The following is a 17260-nucleotide window of genomic DNA, read 5'->3' as shown; positions in this document are numbered from 1 at the left end:
TTTGATGAGTTTCTGTGGTCACTTAAACAGCACTTTGAAGACCCATTGGCTCAAGAGAGAGCGAAAAGCTCCCTGAGAAAACTTTATCAAGGAACCCTCTCTGTCGCAGACTATGCTTTGGAATTTAAAGCCCTGGTGGGAAAGGTGGAGGACTGGTCCCAATCAACCTTGGTAGAGATGTTCAAGCAAGGGCTGGAGATGGAAATCCTCCGTTGGGCTTTGTGTAGGGACGATCCTAAAACTCTATACGGCTGGATTCAGTTGGCGGGCAGTGCGGAAAACGCTCTGCAAATGTATGCCCATAGTAAGGAACTGAGACAAACCCGAATCGCGAAGGGAGCTCGTGCTACGGGATATTCGAGTCGCCCTAAACCAAAAACCTGGGAGGAAGAAAGGGAACGACGATTTGCGAAAGGTCAGTGTTTGAGATGCGGGAAAGATGGGCATCGTGCCACTTCGTGCCCAAGACGCCGACCAGAGGAACGGCTAGGAAAAGCGCCAGGGAAATCGCCATCCCTCCCACGCAAGATGAAGGCTGCATGCGCCGAACTCGACCCTCCAGACCTTCCATTCGGGGAAGAGGAAGAGGAATTACAGTTCGACCAGCCAGCGGGAAAAGCCTTCCACCTGCCCTGAAGGGTGCCGTTGGGCAGGTGGAAGAAACCGGGCGCGACCACGATTCGGTGAGTGGGAACTTCCCTACAATGACTGTCAAAGTAAAATTGGGCTCTAGAACCAAAACTGTTGAACTCTGGGCCATGCTGGACTCGGGTTGCTCCCGTTCGCTGATGCATCCTGATGTTGTAGCTGCCCTAGAATTGCCCACGTTCCCTTTGCCACGGCCCATGATCTTCACGCAATTGGATGGAACCATGGCGGGGGGGAAAGCAGTCACCCACTCTACAGGACTGGTGGCTTTACAGATGGGGACCCATTGGGAGAAATTGCCTTTTGTCATAGCTCCAGTGGGGGGCCCTTTGGTGATTTTAGGAATGCCTTGGTTTGTGCAACAAAACCCTTTCATCAACTGGCTGCACAGAACTGTAACGTTTGCTGATGGATTTTATAAGGTACCTGAAAAGGACTTGTTAGAGGACATGGAGGGAGGACGGGTGGCTAACACGACAGTACAAACACTGACGCCGCTAGAAGGATTGCCCAACCAATACCATGATCTGGCTTATGTGTTTGGGGAGAAAGAAGCAGATCGCTTGCCCCTCACCGGAAAACAGACTGTGCCATTGAATTTCTCCCTAATGTAAAGTTACCTCACCCAAAAATCTATCCCATGTCTCCCAAGGAGATAACTATGCTGAGGGAATTCATTGACAAAAACCTGGCTAGGGGTTTCATTGAGCCTGCAAACTCCCCAGTGGGGGCCCCTGTTCTCTTTAGACCAAAAAAGGATGGCTCCTTGAGGCTGTGTACCGATTTCCGCGGGCTCAATGCAGTATCAATATTAAATAAATATCCTTTGCCCCTTATCAAAGATATGTTATCACATCTGGCCAGAGGCAAAATCTTCTCAAAATTGGATCTGAGAGAAGCCTATTTTCGCATTCGCATAAGGGAAGGGGATGAGTGGAAAACCGCGTTTAACTGTCCTCTTGGGGCTTTCCAATACAAAGTCCTGCCCTTTGGTTTATCGGGGGCACCTGGGGTTTTTATGCAACTTATCAATGAGGTCTTGCACGACCACCTGTTTAAGGGAGTACTGGTGTATTTGGATGATGTATTGATTTATACTGAAACCATGTCAGAACATATTCACTTGGTGCATCAAGTGCTTACTAAATTGAGAAAAGCTGAGTTGTATGCTAAACTGTCCAAGTGTGCCTTCCATCAATCACAAATCGATTATCTAGGATATAGAATTTCCGCTAAGGGTATTGAAATGGACCCTGCCAAGGTTGAAGCGATTGTGGCGTGGGAGCCTCCACGTACCAGGAGGCAATTACAAAGTTTCCTTGGATTCGCCAATTTCTACAGGGCATTTGCCCCAAATTTTGCAGAAATCGCCCTCCCCCTTACTGAACTGTTAAAAACTAAAGCTCAGGGGGATACGCGACGCTCTAAAAACCCAGGAGCGCTCCTTAAATGGACTCCAACTTGCCAACAGGCATTCGAGGCGCTCAAACAAATCTTCACTACCGAACCCATTTTGCAGCATCCAGACCCCACCAAGCCTTTCGTGGTACAAGTGGATGCCTCTGATTTCTCCGTCGGGGCACTACTGCTCCAGTCAGACCAGTCTGACACCTTGAAACCCTGTGCTTACCTCTCTCGCAAGTTCACGGAAACAGAGAGACGGTGGCATGTTTGGGAAAAAGAGGCTTTTGCTGTAAAAACCGCTTTAGAAACTTGGCGCCACTTATTAGAAGGGGCTTCAAACCCTTTTGAAGTCTGGACTGACCATAAGAACTTGGAAGCATTAAGCACCAGTCGAAAACTCAGCCCCAAACAACTTCGCTGGGCTGAATTTTTCAGTCGTTTTGACTTTACCCTCAAATTCATACCAGGCAAGAAAAACTTTTTAGCTGATGCGCTGTCATGCAGACCCCAAGATGCTGGCCCAGGGCCAACGGTGCAGGGTACTGTGTGGACGGAAAAGCAACTGAGTCTGGCAGCTGTGACATGCAGCCAAGCGCGAGCGCAACAAACTCAACCTCAAGCCGCTCCGCCTCCCTCCCGGTCACCGCGCTTGCCAATTCCATCAGACTTGCAACAACAGTTGCTATTCCACCTTAAAAATGATACTTGGTTGCAAGCGAACCTACACACTGTAACATTCACTGACAATTTTGCCTGGCGAAACTATCGTCTCTATGTGCCTGACGCTTTGCGGAAAACAATCCTCCAGCGTTGCCACAAGTTGGCTGGACATTTTGGATATCTTAAAACACTTCACCTAGTTAGGCGTCAATTCTGGTGGCCAACTTTGCTAAAGGACCTTAAGGCATATGTCACTGCATGCCCTGTCTGCGCGGCTACAAAGCGCAAGACAGGCAAGCCTCAAGGTCTCCTCCAACCGGTTGCCACCCCGTCCTTCCCATGGCAGGACATATCCATGGACTTTATTGTCGACCTACCACCCAGTCAACGAAAAACTCTCATTTGGGCGGTAAAATATTTTTTTTCTAAACAAGCGCATTTCATCCCATGCGCCTCTATCCCCACCGCGCAACAGCTGGCACGCCTCTTCCTCGTTCATGTGTACCGCCTTCACGGTATCCCTGCCCGTTTGGTGAGTGACAGAGGCACACAATTTACGTCACAGTTTTGGCGGGCATTTTTGAAACTGCTTGGCACCAAACAAGCCCTATCCACCGCTTGGCATCCGGAAACAGATGGATCTACTGAAGCAGTTAATTCTACTCTTGAGCAGTACCTTCGAGCTTTTGTCAATTACCAACAGGACAACTGGGTGGACTTACTCCCGTTTGCTGAAGTCGCTTATAACAACGCCGTGCATCAAAGCACTGGTCAAGTTCCCTTTAAAGCTGTCTTCGGGCGTGAGTTCGTCCCGATCCCTGAACTCCCGCACCCGCAGCCGCTCCCAGCCTCTCTCACTGACTGGGCTGACACTCTCAAAGACTCGTGGCTCAACATTCAACAAGCTCTGAACCATGCCCAAACCACCTACAAACGCCATGCCGATGCTAAATGCTCCCGCGAACCTACTTTTGCTGTGGGGGATAAAGTCTACTTATCCACAAAATTCATCAAATCACCACAACCCTCCAAAAAACTTGGCCCTAAATTTGTGGGCCCTTTTCCCATTGTGGCACAAATTAACCCTGTTACTTTTAAACTGGATTTACCCCATAACCTCAAGCGTTTACATCCTGTTTTCCATTGCAGCTTGCTCAAGCCCTACCTGCAGTCGGACCGCTGGCATCTTCAACTGGCTCCACCACCTCCGATCATGATTGATGACCAACAACACTTCGAGGTTACTGAAATCCTTGACTCCCGCCGCCAGCGTTCCACTTTGCAGTACCTTGTTCGCTGGAAGCATTTCCCTCATCCTGAATGGATTTCTGCTCCCGATGTCCGCTCACCCCGCCTGGTTGCTCGTTTTCACTCTACCTACCCGGACAAACCGGCTCCTTAGCACTGTTTGGGGGGGGGGCGATATGTCATGTTCCCCGTTTCAATGTTCTGTTAACATCGTAACGTTTCACATGTCAGACCGTTTTCCGTGTATACCCGCATTGCTCATGGCTGGGTTTTTCCATTCCTGCGCTCTGCCTTGTTTTGAAACTTTGGAATGTATGTTTGGGTTTGCACTCCTGTTCAAGGTTACTTTCCCAGGCGCGTGTAACGGATCCTAGCACCTGGGAGGGGGTGCGTGCTGACGGGTGCTTGGGGCGGGACTGAATTGAAGGCAAGGCTTTTAAGTTTGTATTTCGCGCGCTTTGGCTCATTCTCAGCTTTCTCTGTATTTGCATATTATTCCTTTAATAAATCAGTTATCTTTAAGCCCGAGCTTATGAGACTGAGTATTTGGGATTAGGCAACCATTACACTTCTTGGTATTCCTAATGCTGGAAAGAACTTTCTGAAAAAATGTTCCAATTGAATGATGCTGGCTTGGATGGGAAAATGGCAAGACTGGTTTATAAGGCAAATTAGTTTTACCTGATTGCCCGCTTTTCCTTTTTGCTTTCTTTTTAGGCTACTACATATGATATTAGTTTCCAGTGAGGTTAACCATTTATTCTATTGCAGAAAGAAACCAGTAAAACCCATGGTACCTTAAAGATGAATGTATTTATTATCACATAAGCTTTCATGGACTACAGTCTGCTTCCTCAGATGCATGGTTCATTAGTCTGAAATCTATATATACTCTTGATATTACAACTCACCCCCCAAAACAAACAAACAGACAAAGAACACAATCCTAGCAGCCACATGGCTCCTGAAGTGTGAAATTGGAGGTGCTTCCACATTAAAAAAAACCAAAAACCAGAGTTTTCAAAGAAAACAAAAATACTTTATTAAAAAAAAAACCTAGCCAGTGCTCCACTTATTGTTTAGTGCTCAACTCCCCACCACCCATGTTGGAAGTTATTAAACAACAGGAGATGCACAGTATTATTATTTCCTTCTAATCAACAATGGATGTTTATATTGTCCAAGGCAGGTAAAGAAATCCTATGTTCAGGACACAAATGTTAGTCCTGGTCACTGACTTTCCCATATAATTAAAGTTTGAGGAAACTATTGAGGGTCTTGCTCAGGAGAAACCTCCATATAATTTCAAGAGAAAACAGTTTCAATAATACCAGCAAAATTTTTCATGTGGGTTTCACATATCTCTAGTAGTTTGCTCAAGCCAACATACATTTTAAGCCTAAGCAAAGTAAAATAGTATGCTATTAGTTATCACAGAATATTTATGACAAAATATTGGATGATGTGTTATGGGGAGATTTATTCAGTGCAAACTTGTTTTGGGAGAAGAATAATAGTAATTCTGAATGTAACCACTATACACAGAAGACATGCTTAAAAATGATGAAAGACAATTTAATTTGTCTTGGGGGCTGTTCTGTTCTCCAGTCTAGGTCCAGTGATTTGCAGCCATCAGTTTTGTAAATTGATATATTTCATACAATATCCAAAGAGATGTAAACATGAAAATGTGAATTTTCTATTTCTCTAACTGCATTTCTGGTAGCACCACCAGAGGTCAGATAAAGACCTGGTTTACACAGTATGGGAAACCATAATATGGTTTCCTTAATTTTGGTATAACATCTTGTATGAATCCGGACAATTCAAATAAACCATGGCTTCATGCAATGTGTAAACATAGTCACAGCCATTTCCTTTGGAATGCCATAGTTGGTCAAGATTGCCAAGTTCGCCATCCTTGTTGTTAATAAGTAGAAAGTTATCTATTGTGAGCCCAAATCCATTGCAAGAAAGAACTGAAAGAAAAGCCAATCAATGCCACATGGACAATGAACAATTTATTACCAGTATGAGCACAGATACTGTGATGCACTGATGTACTGCTTTAATATTGTGGTAGTTTTGAGACCAGGGACTTCCTGGCTGACAGCTGGCATCCTCTGGCCTCAACTAGTGATGCCACTAATTATGTTCTGTTGGCAAAAAAGGTTGTCATTTACACTGCAGACTATCAGTAAAATTATTTTGAAGTCATCTAATAAAAGCAAATGGATCACATGTTTCCTTACCTACTATATACTAAAAACAAAAATGTCATACATTTAAATAAGCAAATACAAAATTCAAAAAGACTGACCAAATCTGATGTGCATTGTCAGATGAAATTTTAAAAATCCAGATAAATTTTCAATATTTTCCATTTCAAAGATTTTAAGACTTTTTCTTTCTTTTTTAAATGAAGCAAATCCAAGGCAGTAGCAAGCTTCAAAGTCTGCTGAGTCTGCTAATAAAAAGGATTTTAAAAACAAAAGATGCTGTCACGTGTCCTCTTTCACCTTCTGCATGATCTTGGTACACTTAGAAATGATCCATCACTTGTCATGTCCTTTGCAACTTCCAGATGGTCTCATAGCCATTATGTTGTGCTGATTCGACTCAATTCCTGCCTGATGGCTAGAAAACAACAACAACCACAAGCAAATAAGGTGTAAGCCAAGGTTTATAACAAAGGAAAAGGTCATCACAATTTCACACCTAAACTAAAGGCCACAGACATATTCCAAGAGAATCAGTTGAAACAGCAAATATAGCAGCAGCACTGAGAAAACAAAGATGAGTAGATTAGCTCCTGAAAGCGGTGTCCCTCCAAACGGTCAGACATGACTCGGTGCTTGCACAGGGAACCTTTCACATCACAAAATCCAGAGAGGACACAAGCATCTCAATGGCTGGCAGTTTCCTCTCCCCTGCTTTCTTATTACACATGACAAACTTTGTGGTCTTGAACATTCAGGTTTGGATTAAGATGTCAAGTACTGTAGATAAACAATCTGGTACATTTTCTTAGTGTAGCAAGGGCACAGAGAAGATAGTGTGAGAGACAAGGCACCCTTCCACCAGACACCCTTCCACCACACTAGGAAAGAGGTGTCAACTTTATATGCCAGAAACCTTTTGAACAGAAAGCCTGGTCTGTATTCTGGCATCCTCAAAACATATAGCGACAGTTAGCAAATTTACTCCTAGGCCATTTTTTTTTTAAATGAGAATTGCCTCCATCATTCTTTCTCAGACCTGCATATAGCTTCCAATTGTTCCCTAAACAGCAGTTCTTCAACACTGTAACGGATCTCATTCTGGCTTGTGTTTTTGCAGCTCCCTACCTTTTGCAAAGTATTTATATAAGTTGTAGCAGGTGGCAACATCTAGCTGACCTTGGCTGATCTCAAAAGCGAATCTTGACTGGATCTAGCTTACCTGAACAGGAAACTACCAAGAAACTGGAAAAACAATGCAAGTCAAACCATGTCTGGAAGTCAATCATTGTTGCTACAGAAAACTTCACAGATGTATCCAAGTAGTCACCAGGAGCTGAGCTTAAGCAGGTTTGGATTCTACTACAGCAGGATATATTTTACTCTCCTTTAAGCCAAATCCTGAGTTAGTCAACAAGTTGAAGGGTAATCTTTCATTCTGTGTTATCTTGGAATGATGTCTTTTTTTTTCTCCAACAACCCACCTAGATTGTGTGTTTAAGGTATGGCTAAAGCTGCTACAAGAACAAATATAGACATAGGGAGTATGATTTCCATGTTCTGTGAAATTTAACTGAGCATTTTTTACCAAGCATGTAAATCATAAAAGATTTCAGATCAAGCTGGAAAAACAGACTGCTTCAAGCATTTATCTCATGACTTCTCTGGGAATCTGAGTCTTAATACTGATTGGTAAATCTTCCATTCTTTCTTGTGCTAAACTAAAATTCCTGATAGAGGATTCTCCTATCAACACCTTCCTAAAACTGGACAGTGGAGAGTGGGTAGCTAGACAGCCATGATGGTTAAATGGATATAACCCTGACAAGATGGACAGTCTCTTGGCTTCTCTCTCACTCACTGAAGCTAAAGCATCTTTATTTGCTGGCTGGGGATAATAGGAACAACAGTCCTAATATCTGGAATGCAGAATCATGAGGAAGGTTGTGGTGGATTAAGCACTCATGCTTGTCGATGAACACTATTTAACCAAATCAAAATTTATAACGTAACTCACAGTCAGGAAAGGGACTCCCATTTTGATCCCACAGCCCAGGTCAATGTAAGAAATGAACCCCTCCCTGGCTTCTTACCATCAATTATCTCTTCTTTTACTTTGTGTAACTCTTTTACAACTTCCTCCAATATTTCCTGCAGAAAGAAAAACAGAAAGCAGTTGAAGAGTGCTCTTCAACACTGTAAAGGCCTAAGTGCCTTGAACTGGTAAAAATCGAATTCTCCCAAACATGCCTGCAAATCTAATCTGAATTTCTGCTTTTGCACCATACAACAGTTAAAATGCACTGTTCAGAAATTTGATTTACTGAAGTTAAAATATGTATAGGTTTACTTGAATTGCATAATAACGAACTGGCAGAGTTTATTTTGGCACAGAATGTCCACATGATGAATCTACATGCATATGTCAAAAAGCAGCTCTGATACTACAAACAGATGGACACTTCTTGGATTTGAAAGTGAGGGCCAGTTGAGACATGACACTTATTTTACAAAGGAAGTATTTATGTTTTATTGTTGGGGATGGGAAATGCATGCCCTTTACTACATAGGAAATATAAGATAATCTTGGATTTCATGCTGCCATCTGTAACTGCTTTCTCTTTTGTAACATTTAATGCAGTCTGTTAAGAGGCAGGGTCACAAGGGACACTGGTCTTAGTAGCGTAAATACTTAGCATGCAAAAAGTCTCAGATTCAATCCCGGGTATTTCTTTGTCTGAAATCTGGAGAACCAGTATTAGTACTGAGTGAGATAGACCAAGGATCTGAGTTAAGTATAAAGCAGGTAGATTACTTGTGGAGTCTTAGCACTTAGGGATGGTTTGTTTGTTTAACCAGGTTTGGGGAATCAGAAAATAGTTCATAAATCAACAATCTTTTCTCATTTTATTGTCTTCATAGGTCATGGAAATGATTCATTTCTTCATGAGATAGGCATTTCACAGCCAATTCTGTCCAAATTATGTAAACCAGTGGCCCTCTGGAGAACCACAGCTCAGTGGAAGAACATGCAAAATGCTCCAGGTTCCATCCCTGAATTTTCAGTTAAACAAGCAACAAGTAAGGCATAAGGAAGACACTTGAGACCCTGTAGAAATCCTGAAGAAAATGGTTGCTTTTCCTGGTATGAAGACCATTAATAAACATTTCTTCTATCAATATTAATGTACAAATTCCAACTCACTTGTTTCATACGATCAAAATCTAAAGTGTCCATTGCCACATCGTTGCTGCTGCTTGCTGGCTTCATCCTTGAGAAAGAACAAAAGAAAATAAGAGGCAATTTCATGCTGTGTTCCACATGACTAGGCTATGTTTATTGAGACGAGATGTTAGTAATTCCTTATAGAACAGTATATAAAAGCAGATGGAAGCTCACCATAGAGCTCAACAATAGTTAATTCTCTGACACTCCACTGTGCTTCCTGTATCACTTAGCAGTCAGGTAATTTTGCTAAACAAGCAGCATCAAGCCCTACCCACTGTGCATCACTGAAAGACCATTTTAGCTTTGAAAATGCACTGGGAAGGGAGGGAGCAAGCCAAATTGCATTTGGGTACGTGAAGATTTTTTTTACCTGTAATGCTAATTCAAATAGTTTCCATGACTACTTTGTTGCATAACCTGTTACTGCTATTAATTATTTACTAGACACTGTTCGCAATGGCTTCAGGGCCAGGATGGCTGCTGGGTGAACTTTCAAAAATTTCTCTTCATTGTGCAAATCTATCCTTATTTTCCTATAAACCATCTTCATCATCACCATCATCTGTCACCAACAATATCACTACTACCTGCATACTGTTAAGTTCTGTGCCAAAGAGCTCTGTCATCTCTGTACAATGTCTCCTCTCCACTCAAGCCATCTGAGTCACAACTCATTCCAAAGCCTGAGCCATGGGGACATCATGTGGTCAACACTGTGCAGTGTACACGTGATAAATCAGGAGTGAGAAGGAGTTTATATGACCTCTTTTTGCCTGATGTGATATGGGATGCTGAATAATGATGACATGGTAAATTAATTACAGGAAAATTACAAGTGAAATGTCATTATCAATAGACTATTGGCATTTAAGGTGGGGTGTGGGGTTGGACAGTATAGAAAAAGTTGTATGCGGATACCTATCTTTCAGTCCTTCAGACCCAAATAATTATGTCCTATCTTTTTGGTCAAAATTCAATGGATAAAACAAGCTATGCAATGGATCCGAAAGAAAATATTATTTAACACCCATAGCAGTTTATTTTTCTTCAACCACAGAAAAGGCAAAAAAACAAAAAACAAAACAATTTTGTACCATTTACAATATTTTTTCCTAGCCTACTTTTACACACCTACATGATATTTCTCTGCAAACCCTGGAGGCTGAACTAGGGACTTCCAGCAGAATATTTCAGGCTCAACATCTGGACTAACCAAATGGTTTTAATGCTAAAACTATAATTGGATTTGGCTAAAATCTAAGGGGTACATGCATGTATATTTTACTTTTGAGAAGGAACCTACTAAATTTCATTATATATATTTTATTTAATTCTAAGACAGTATGTTTTTTTAAACAAAACACTCCTAAAATATGCTGATTTTAATGCATTTTTTCAAACTATACATGAACTTTTTTTTTCCCCCCAGCAAAGAGCAGTGGCTTCTCATTACTATCTTCTGAGCTCTACGGGAACTCAGTCTAATGGTTCACAGCATTTTCATGTAAAAGCAATCCAGGATGGATTTCAATTACATGCCTAATCCTTATGTAAACATCACTGATACGTGAACAGCAGAAGAGCAAAAAAAAAAAAAAGGTGGCAAGTCACACCCAGGCACACAACATGTTAGTTGTTGCATGAAAAGTTACATGTTTTTGCAAAGGATAAGCCAAGACACTACAGAGAAGTCAGAACAGTTTTTCAGTACCTAAAAGATGGTTGAAACTGAACGGGGCCTTTAGATTCAGGACTTCTCCCCACTGTTGGGTTTCTATGCAATGGAATGAGAGGATACAACATGATCACATCCAGAAGCATCATGCACAAGTCCAGTACATGCAGGTGATCCATACAGGATGCTCTGCAACTAACCTAGACAGTAATGAAGTGACCGGTTTTTCCATGGAGTTGCTTCTCTCCCAAAGTTTCTTCCCAGCATCTGTGTAAAGAGCAGACACAAAAACAGAAGGCTGTAGGACCTAGAGTGTGGACGAAGAGCTTGGACAGAGGTGTGGGGGTATATGGGTTTTATAAGAAAAATACTAAACTAACTTTTTAAACCTTATATGTTCCTAATAGTAACAGATGTACTAGTGGAATAAACCCAAAAAGATTCAGTAAATCTGCTAAATCACAAATTCTCAATAAAAACCCAGAACACTAAAGGATCCTTTCAGTTAACACTGTGGAAATGAATTCTTCTTGCTGCTTCTTAACCAGACAGGAAGGTCAGATTTTTAGCAACACAGTAACTGCTAAGTGAAATATAAATAAAAATAATATAGCTTATAATACATTGATATTTCTTATTTTCATCATCCTGTGTAATATCCAAAGTTATGTAGAGGCTCTAGTAACTTATGAGTGCAGCAATTCTGTGGGAAAGATAGCAACAGGTGGAAAGAGCCACGAGAGCGATATTTCTCTTTTACCTGGCCTCTGATATTAGCCCTGTTTTGTTTTCCATGATCCTATTCCTTCTATGTGGCTGGTTTCTTCTCCACATATCTAGAGTGATGTGGGAAATGGCCATGGGTAGCAATTCCCATACTGTCACTGTTGGTTGTAAGAACGTGAATTGTCCTTATTCCTGCTCTTGTATGCAAGTTCTGTAGACAAACACATCTTGAACCCAAACTATTTGGACAATTTAAACCTTCATTAACTGTGACTACTTTTGTGTCTTTCAAAATATATATTTTTTAAAATCAAGCAGATCTTCAAATGAAGAACAATATTCTGACCATTTCTCAGCAACAAATTTGCAAGATCAATACCACTGCAAGAAAGTAAACCACTGCACTTTAAGCTATAATCCTGTGCAGTTTTGCACATTTGATTTGAAAGCAATGGTATCTATGCATGCTTAAAAATATTATGCTGATATATGTACTGGATATTTAATTTTTTTCCCACAGAAGATGTGTTAATTCCCCTAGCAGAGATGAATTACGGTTGCTAGGTTCATCTAGTTATAATCCTATTTTACTCTTGCTTGAATAATCCACAACAGATTGGGCTGGATTCTCTCAATACTTTAAGGTAAAATCAAACATATTTGATTTTATAGAAGCATATATTACTGCTTAGCATGATGTGTTAATGCAAGCATCAAATTACTGAGGTGGTCACTCCCTGAATTACTGAGTAGGAACTTCCTTTTTTAAGATTTCTGACTACCTGTCACATGCATTTTGCATAGCTTAGATTTCACCACAGAAACAACTGTCAAAGGGAAGACCACAAGTAACAGAGTTGAATACCTGAAGAATTCTGCTGTTGGACAGGGCCTCGTGTAACAGGTGAAGGGGAAGTGCTAGCATCTTCCTAAAAACAAGCAAAATGTTATCTTAATATTGTGTTCTTTGTGACTGCTATTTGGAGTACATATGATTACATAATATTCCTAGCCATAAGATAGCAACAAAAGCACCTTTCCTTAGGTGACAAAGGAGTTGCCTTTAACTAGGGAAAGCTATTTATTCACTCAGCCCTGTATTGTCAGTTTTTCTATACCTGTCATCAACCACTACATAATTAACTGAAGTTGCCAAAAATCTAATACTGGTGCTCAAAATATGCCTCCCTCCCTGCCTCCCTCCCTCCTCCTATTGCCCTATTTCCTGGTGGTTAAAAATATAACAAATAAAAAGTCCACAGTAAACTAACATTTAAGCAATTAAATTAAATTAAAATGTCCATGATCACAATAATAATGAAAAGGTATCATGACAGGAAACAGTGTTATCTAATCAACCACCAAAGCTTTGTAGAAGAGCTCCATCTTTACTACCTTTACTACCTGTCAAGAGAGCACCAATGTGTCTAGTCTAGTTTCTAGGGACAGACTATTTCATAACATCAGGACAAAGATGGAGAAACGAAGTTTCCTGCTCTTGGCCCCCTTCACCTCATGAAAATGGGGAATTATCAGGAGTTTTCCTTAGAGTAAGCATAACAGACAAGCTGATTCAGTTGGAGGAGACAGTCCAGCAAGTATTTTGTAACAAGCCATACAAAGCTGTATAGGTTAAAACCAGCACTTTAAATTGCTCTGGAAACTCACTAGGAACCAGTGCAGAGCCTGCAACACAGATGTACTACTGCAGGTTCTTGCCCGTAAGCAGGCCACTGCATTCTGTAACAACTGTAGGTTCCGAAGATTTTCAAAGGTAGCCCTATGTAGAACATTCTACAGTAGTCTGAATAATGATGAGGCTGTTGTTGTTGAGAGATCCTCACAGTCCAGGTAGGGCCACAACTGATACAGCAGTGGATCCCAGGCAGAGAATATCCTTGCTATGGCTTCTGCCTGCCCATCCAGCAGTAGCCATGTATCCAGCAGGACTGACTCACAGATCTACTCCCTCAGGGGTACTGCTTCCCCATGAGAGACAACAGCGGGGCTGACAGAGAACCACAATACCTAAAGCACTTTTCAATTGCCTGATGAGGCAGGCCAAATGTTTCAATATCAAATTACATATAAGAGCAGATAAAGGGCACCTTTCACAAGATCACTCTGATAGGCATCCAAATGACTTCCATGATTCAAATGCCACAGAATTAGACAGTATTCCACTTACGTTTTGGCTTTCCTCTTCTTTTTTGTCCACTGGCTTATCTGACTGGGATGCTGCTTTTCTCCTTAGGACAGAGTGAAAACGGCTATAAATCAATTCCTTGGAAATATATTCACAACACAACCCTAACATTCACTGGCTTGTGAGAGCCAATTGTTAAATTTTATGCAATTCTGCAAGCTGGCTGAGAGCAGAGCTGAGCCTTGACATCTAGTGCATCAATCAGTTGTTCTGTGGCGGCACGGCATGGGGGTGGCAATGGAGCTGGCAGAAAGGGTTGTTAAACGTTTAGCAGTACACCACTGGGTGTTTATAATGAAGAATTCACATTGACTAGCAAATAGCTCAAATAAGAGCTTCATCTTCTGCCTGAAACAACACTGATGGTCATAATTAGAGTCTTTTGCTTTGAAAATTTGGTTAGCTTTTATAACAAGTATAGTTCCTTTGGGTGAATTAGGCTGCAGTGGACCAATTCCTTCCCACACTTCTAGTCTTTTCTGAAATTGGAGGTAGGAAAAAAGAGGCAGTGCTTGTCACAGATGATGCAAAACACATATCCCTCAATTACTAACCCTAACCCTAACCCTAACCCTAACCCTCAATTACTGTAACCAAGTGTCACAATCACTAACCTTTTCGCCAACAGTTTATTCATTTCCTCCATAAGTCCACCTCCTCCACTACTTGTTCGATTGGCATCATTCTTGGAAGCACCACTGGGACTAGAACCTCCAGACCCATCCTCTGGCTTTTAAGACAGAAACCAACAATTTAGATTCCACAGGCATTAAGAATTTGATTTAACTGTTCAGGAAAATCTAAACATCAAAGGCATCCACTGAAAATTCTCTATGGAAGATGGAAATAGTTATTCACTGCCTTTCTTACTCCTTCCTATAACAGAATTTCAAGGTCCCAGTTTTAAGCTTATAATGCCTCTGTCACAGCCAAGAGCCTTACCCGTTGCACTCTCCTTAGTTTGGCACCAGCCAGAGCCGCTGCTAGTCCCGACACTGATCCGTCATCAGTGCTAGTTCCTCCACCGCCTGCTGGCAATGGGGGAGGAGGAGGTGGTGCAGTTCCTGTAGGTGGAGGAGGAGGGGGAGGGGGAGGGGGTGGTCCACCAGACGATGTGGGTATTCCAGTGGCAACAGAGGGGTGACCTGGTGGCAGGGCAGGACCTGAAACAAAGAAGTGTCATTCAGGAATTGCAATACATTGTCTTGTTCGCTTCCGTTGCTGATGGTTGCTTGGGCCAGTAACAGAAGGCAAAATGAAAGCCAGGAGAGACGTAATTTCTAGGATCCTCAGAATCTACCAGTCATTGTGTCACTGTAACACAAGCCATAGGGCTTGTTGGGAAATAACTTGGGTCTTCCCTCTTGCCTGTAACAACCAGCTGGCATCTCTTTTCCCCATATTTAGTCTCTAGTTGGATGCCTTATTTTAGGCTTAGGAATGCTACACCAGGAAGGGGATGTAGCTTAGCATTTTAAAAAAAATAGTGAAGTGTAATAAACAAAAATACATCAGTGATTGTACAGTAAAACCTACTTACACTGCAGTGATTAAACTGAACATAAGAGGAGAAGAAAAAAGGGGATTCAAGATCATATGATAACTCAAGTTGAGAATTGTAGTTATAGTATATGAGCACTTTATTCAGTCATGTTCTGTTCTGGCAATTTCACTGCAAGGCAACATTCTTGAAAGCAAAAACTACTATGATGGCTTTGCTTCAACATTTTTATTCAGGGTGCTGGTGGTGGTGGTGAACTGTCCCACAGCAATACAAGCTTTTAATCCAAAAATCACCAGGCAATCCCTCCAAAAAGAAAAGCCTGGCTGAGTAAAATTAAATTTTAGTTCCAAATACATGTTGTGAAAAGCAAGGAAGGGTTGTTATGCAAAATTTCAAATGATTCTTATGTAGAAAGGTGGTTTAAACAGATCACTCAAAAGGTTATTGGCACTGATCCCAATTATTTGTTCTCCAAATGTATGACTTTGGCATTTTACTGTATTAAACAAAGATTATGGGACAACTCAGTACAGGAATTAATGGCAAAGGCTGAATTTTGGTGTTCACCCTTAACCTTTAGAATAAATTACATGTTTCAGCTTCCTATATATCATAGCAGTTTACATTTAAGTAAATATATACTAGTTTTTTCTAAAGCCAGATTCAGTGCAGTGCCATCAAAATTGTTATACAGTAGATTTCAAAAGATTCCCATCTCTCAAAAATGTTTATCCTGTAATGGTATTGACCTTAAAACTGTGGAACATATTCTACTGCATTTTGATTTTTACAAGAGTTTCTGTCAGGATATAAGTGGTGCTATTTTAAAATCAAGGCCAGGAAGAGATATTTCTAAATATGCTAAAATTTTACTCTCAGGTAAAAATCTGGTGACATCCAAATTTTTAACTATGAATTTAAAACAAGGTCTTTATAATAAATTAATAGCTTAGAGTTTTAAATGTTTTCTGCAATCCCTATCAACTTATTTTATTTGTCAAACCTTATGCTGAACCTCTCGATTATATCCATACTTTATTATTTAGGTCTTTGGACCGCAATAAGCATTACATGCATATGTACATACAAACATATAAACAAGGGATGTAGCTTACTAAAACTTTTCTCCGCAGAAAGTCTCATTCAATCACTGGTATTTCCAAGGAACTCTGGAAAATATCTTGCCTTGAACCCTAGAGAGCTGCTACCAGTCAGTGTTGGCACAGCAGCTTCCTATGTTCCTGCATAGATGCAATTCAAGATGCTGGTAGTCACCTTTAAAGACCTACATGGCTTAAGGCTAGGTTACTTATGGGACCGTATCTTCCCAATTGTTTCTACCTGTCCTGTCTGATCCAGCATCTTATGAAACATCTTATGGGCACCATCAGCCAAGGAGTGTCAGCTGGCAGGGCCTCAAAGAAGAGCCTTTTCTGCTATGGCGTCTGCCCTCTGGAACATCATCCCTCCTGAGATTAGGCTGGCCCCCACCCTGCTGGCCTTTCATAAGACTTTGAAGACCTGGTTCTGTGCCCAAGCCTGGGGCCTCTGGTGTGGGACAGAGCCTGTTTCTTGGCTATGTTGAGGGCTTTTTATGGTTCTCTGGCTGCTGTGTGTTTTACTTCTTGCTTTATTTGTATATATTTTATTTGTTTTTAATGTTGTGAGCTGCCCAGGATCATGTACTTGAGATGGGTGGGTATATAAATCAATCAATCAATCAAACAAACAAACAAACAAA

The 17260-nt window shown here is 41.3% G+C and overlaps 1 protein-coding gene across 1 annotated transcript in view; it reads right to left on the bottom strand.

Annotated features, from left to right (window-relative positions):
• Positions 1-5968: 5968 nt before the first annotated feature.
• The window catches only part of EVL (Enah/Vasp-like), a 142997-nt gene continuing 131705 nt past the window's right edge, over positions 5969-17260 (bottom strand). The window contains exons 7-15 of the mRNA XM_063290317.1: positions 14958-15178; positions 14630-14745; positions 13998-14058; positions 12675-12738; positions 11284-11350; positions 11120-11182; positions 9385-9451; positions 8273-8330; positions 5969-6597 (exon numbers count right to left, since the gene is read on the bottom strand). Of these exons, the coding sequence (XP_063146387.1) occupies positions 6560-6597; positions 8273-8330; positions 9385-9451; positions 11120-11182; positions 11284-11350; positions 12675-12738; positions 13998-14058; positions 14630-14745; positions 14958-15178 (755 nt within the window). The 3' untranslated portion in view covers positions 5969-6559. The remainder of the gene's footprint in view (positions 6598-8272; positions 8331-9384; positions 9452-11119; positions 11183-11283; positions 11351-12674; positions 12739-13997; positions 14059-14629; positions 14746-14957; positions 15179-17260) is intronic.

Source organism: Candoia aspera, chromosome 1 (genome assembly GCF_035149785.1).
Source record: "Candoia aspera isolate rCanAsp1 chromosome 1, rCanAsp1.hap2, whole genome shotgun sequence".
Classification (NCBI taxonomy): Eukaryota; Metazoa; Chordata; class Lepidosauria; order Squamata; family Boidae; genus Candoia; species Candoia aspera.
This window is presented reverse-complemented; position numbering and strand designations above follow the sequence as displayed.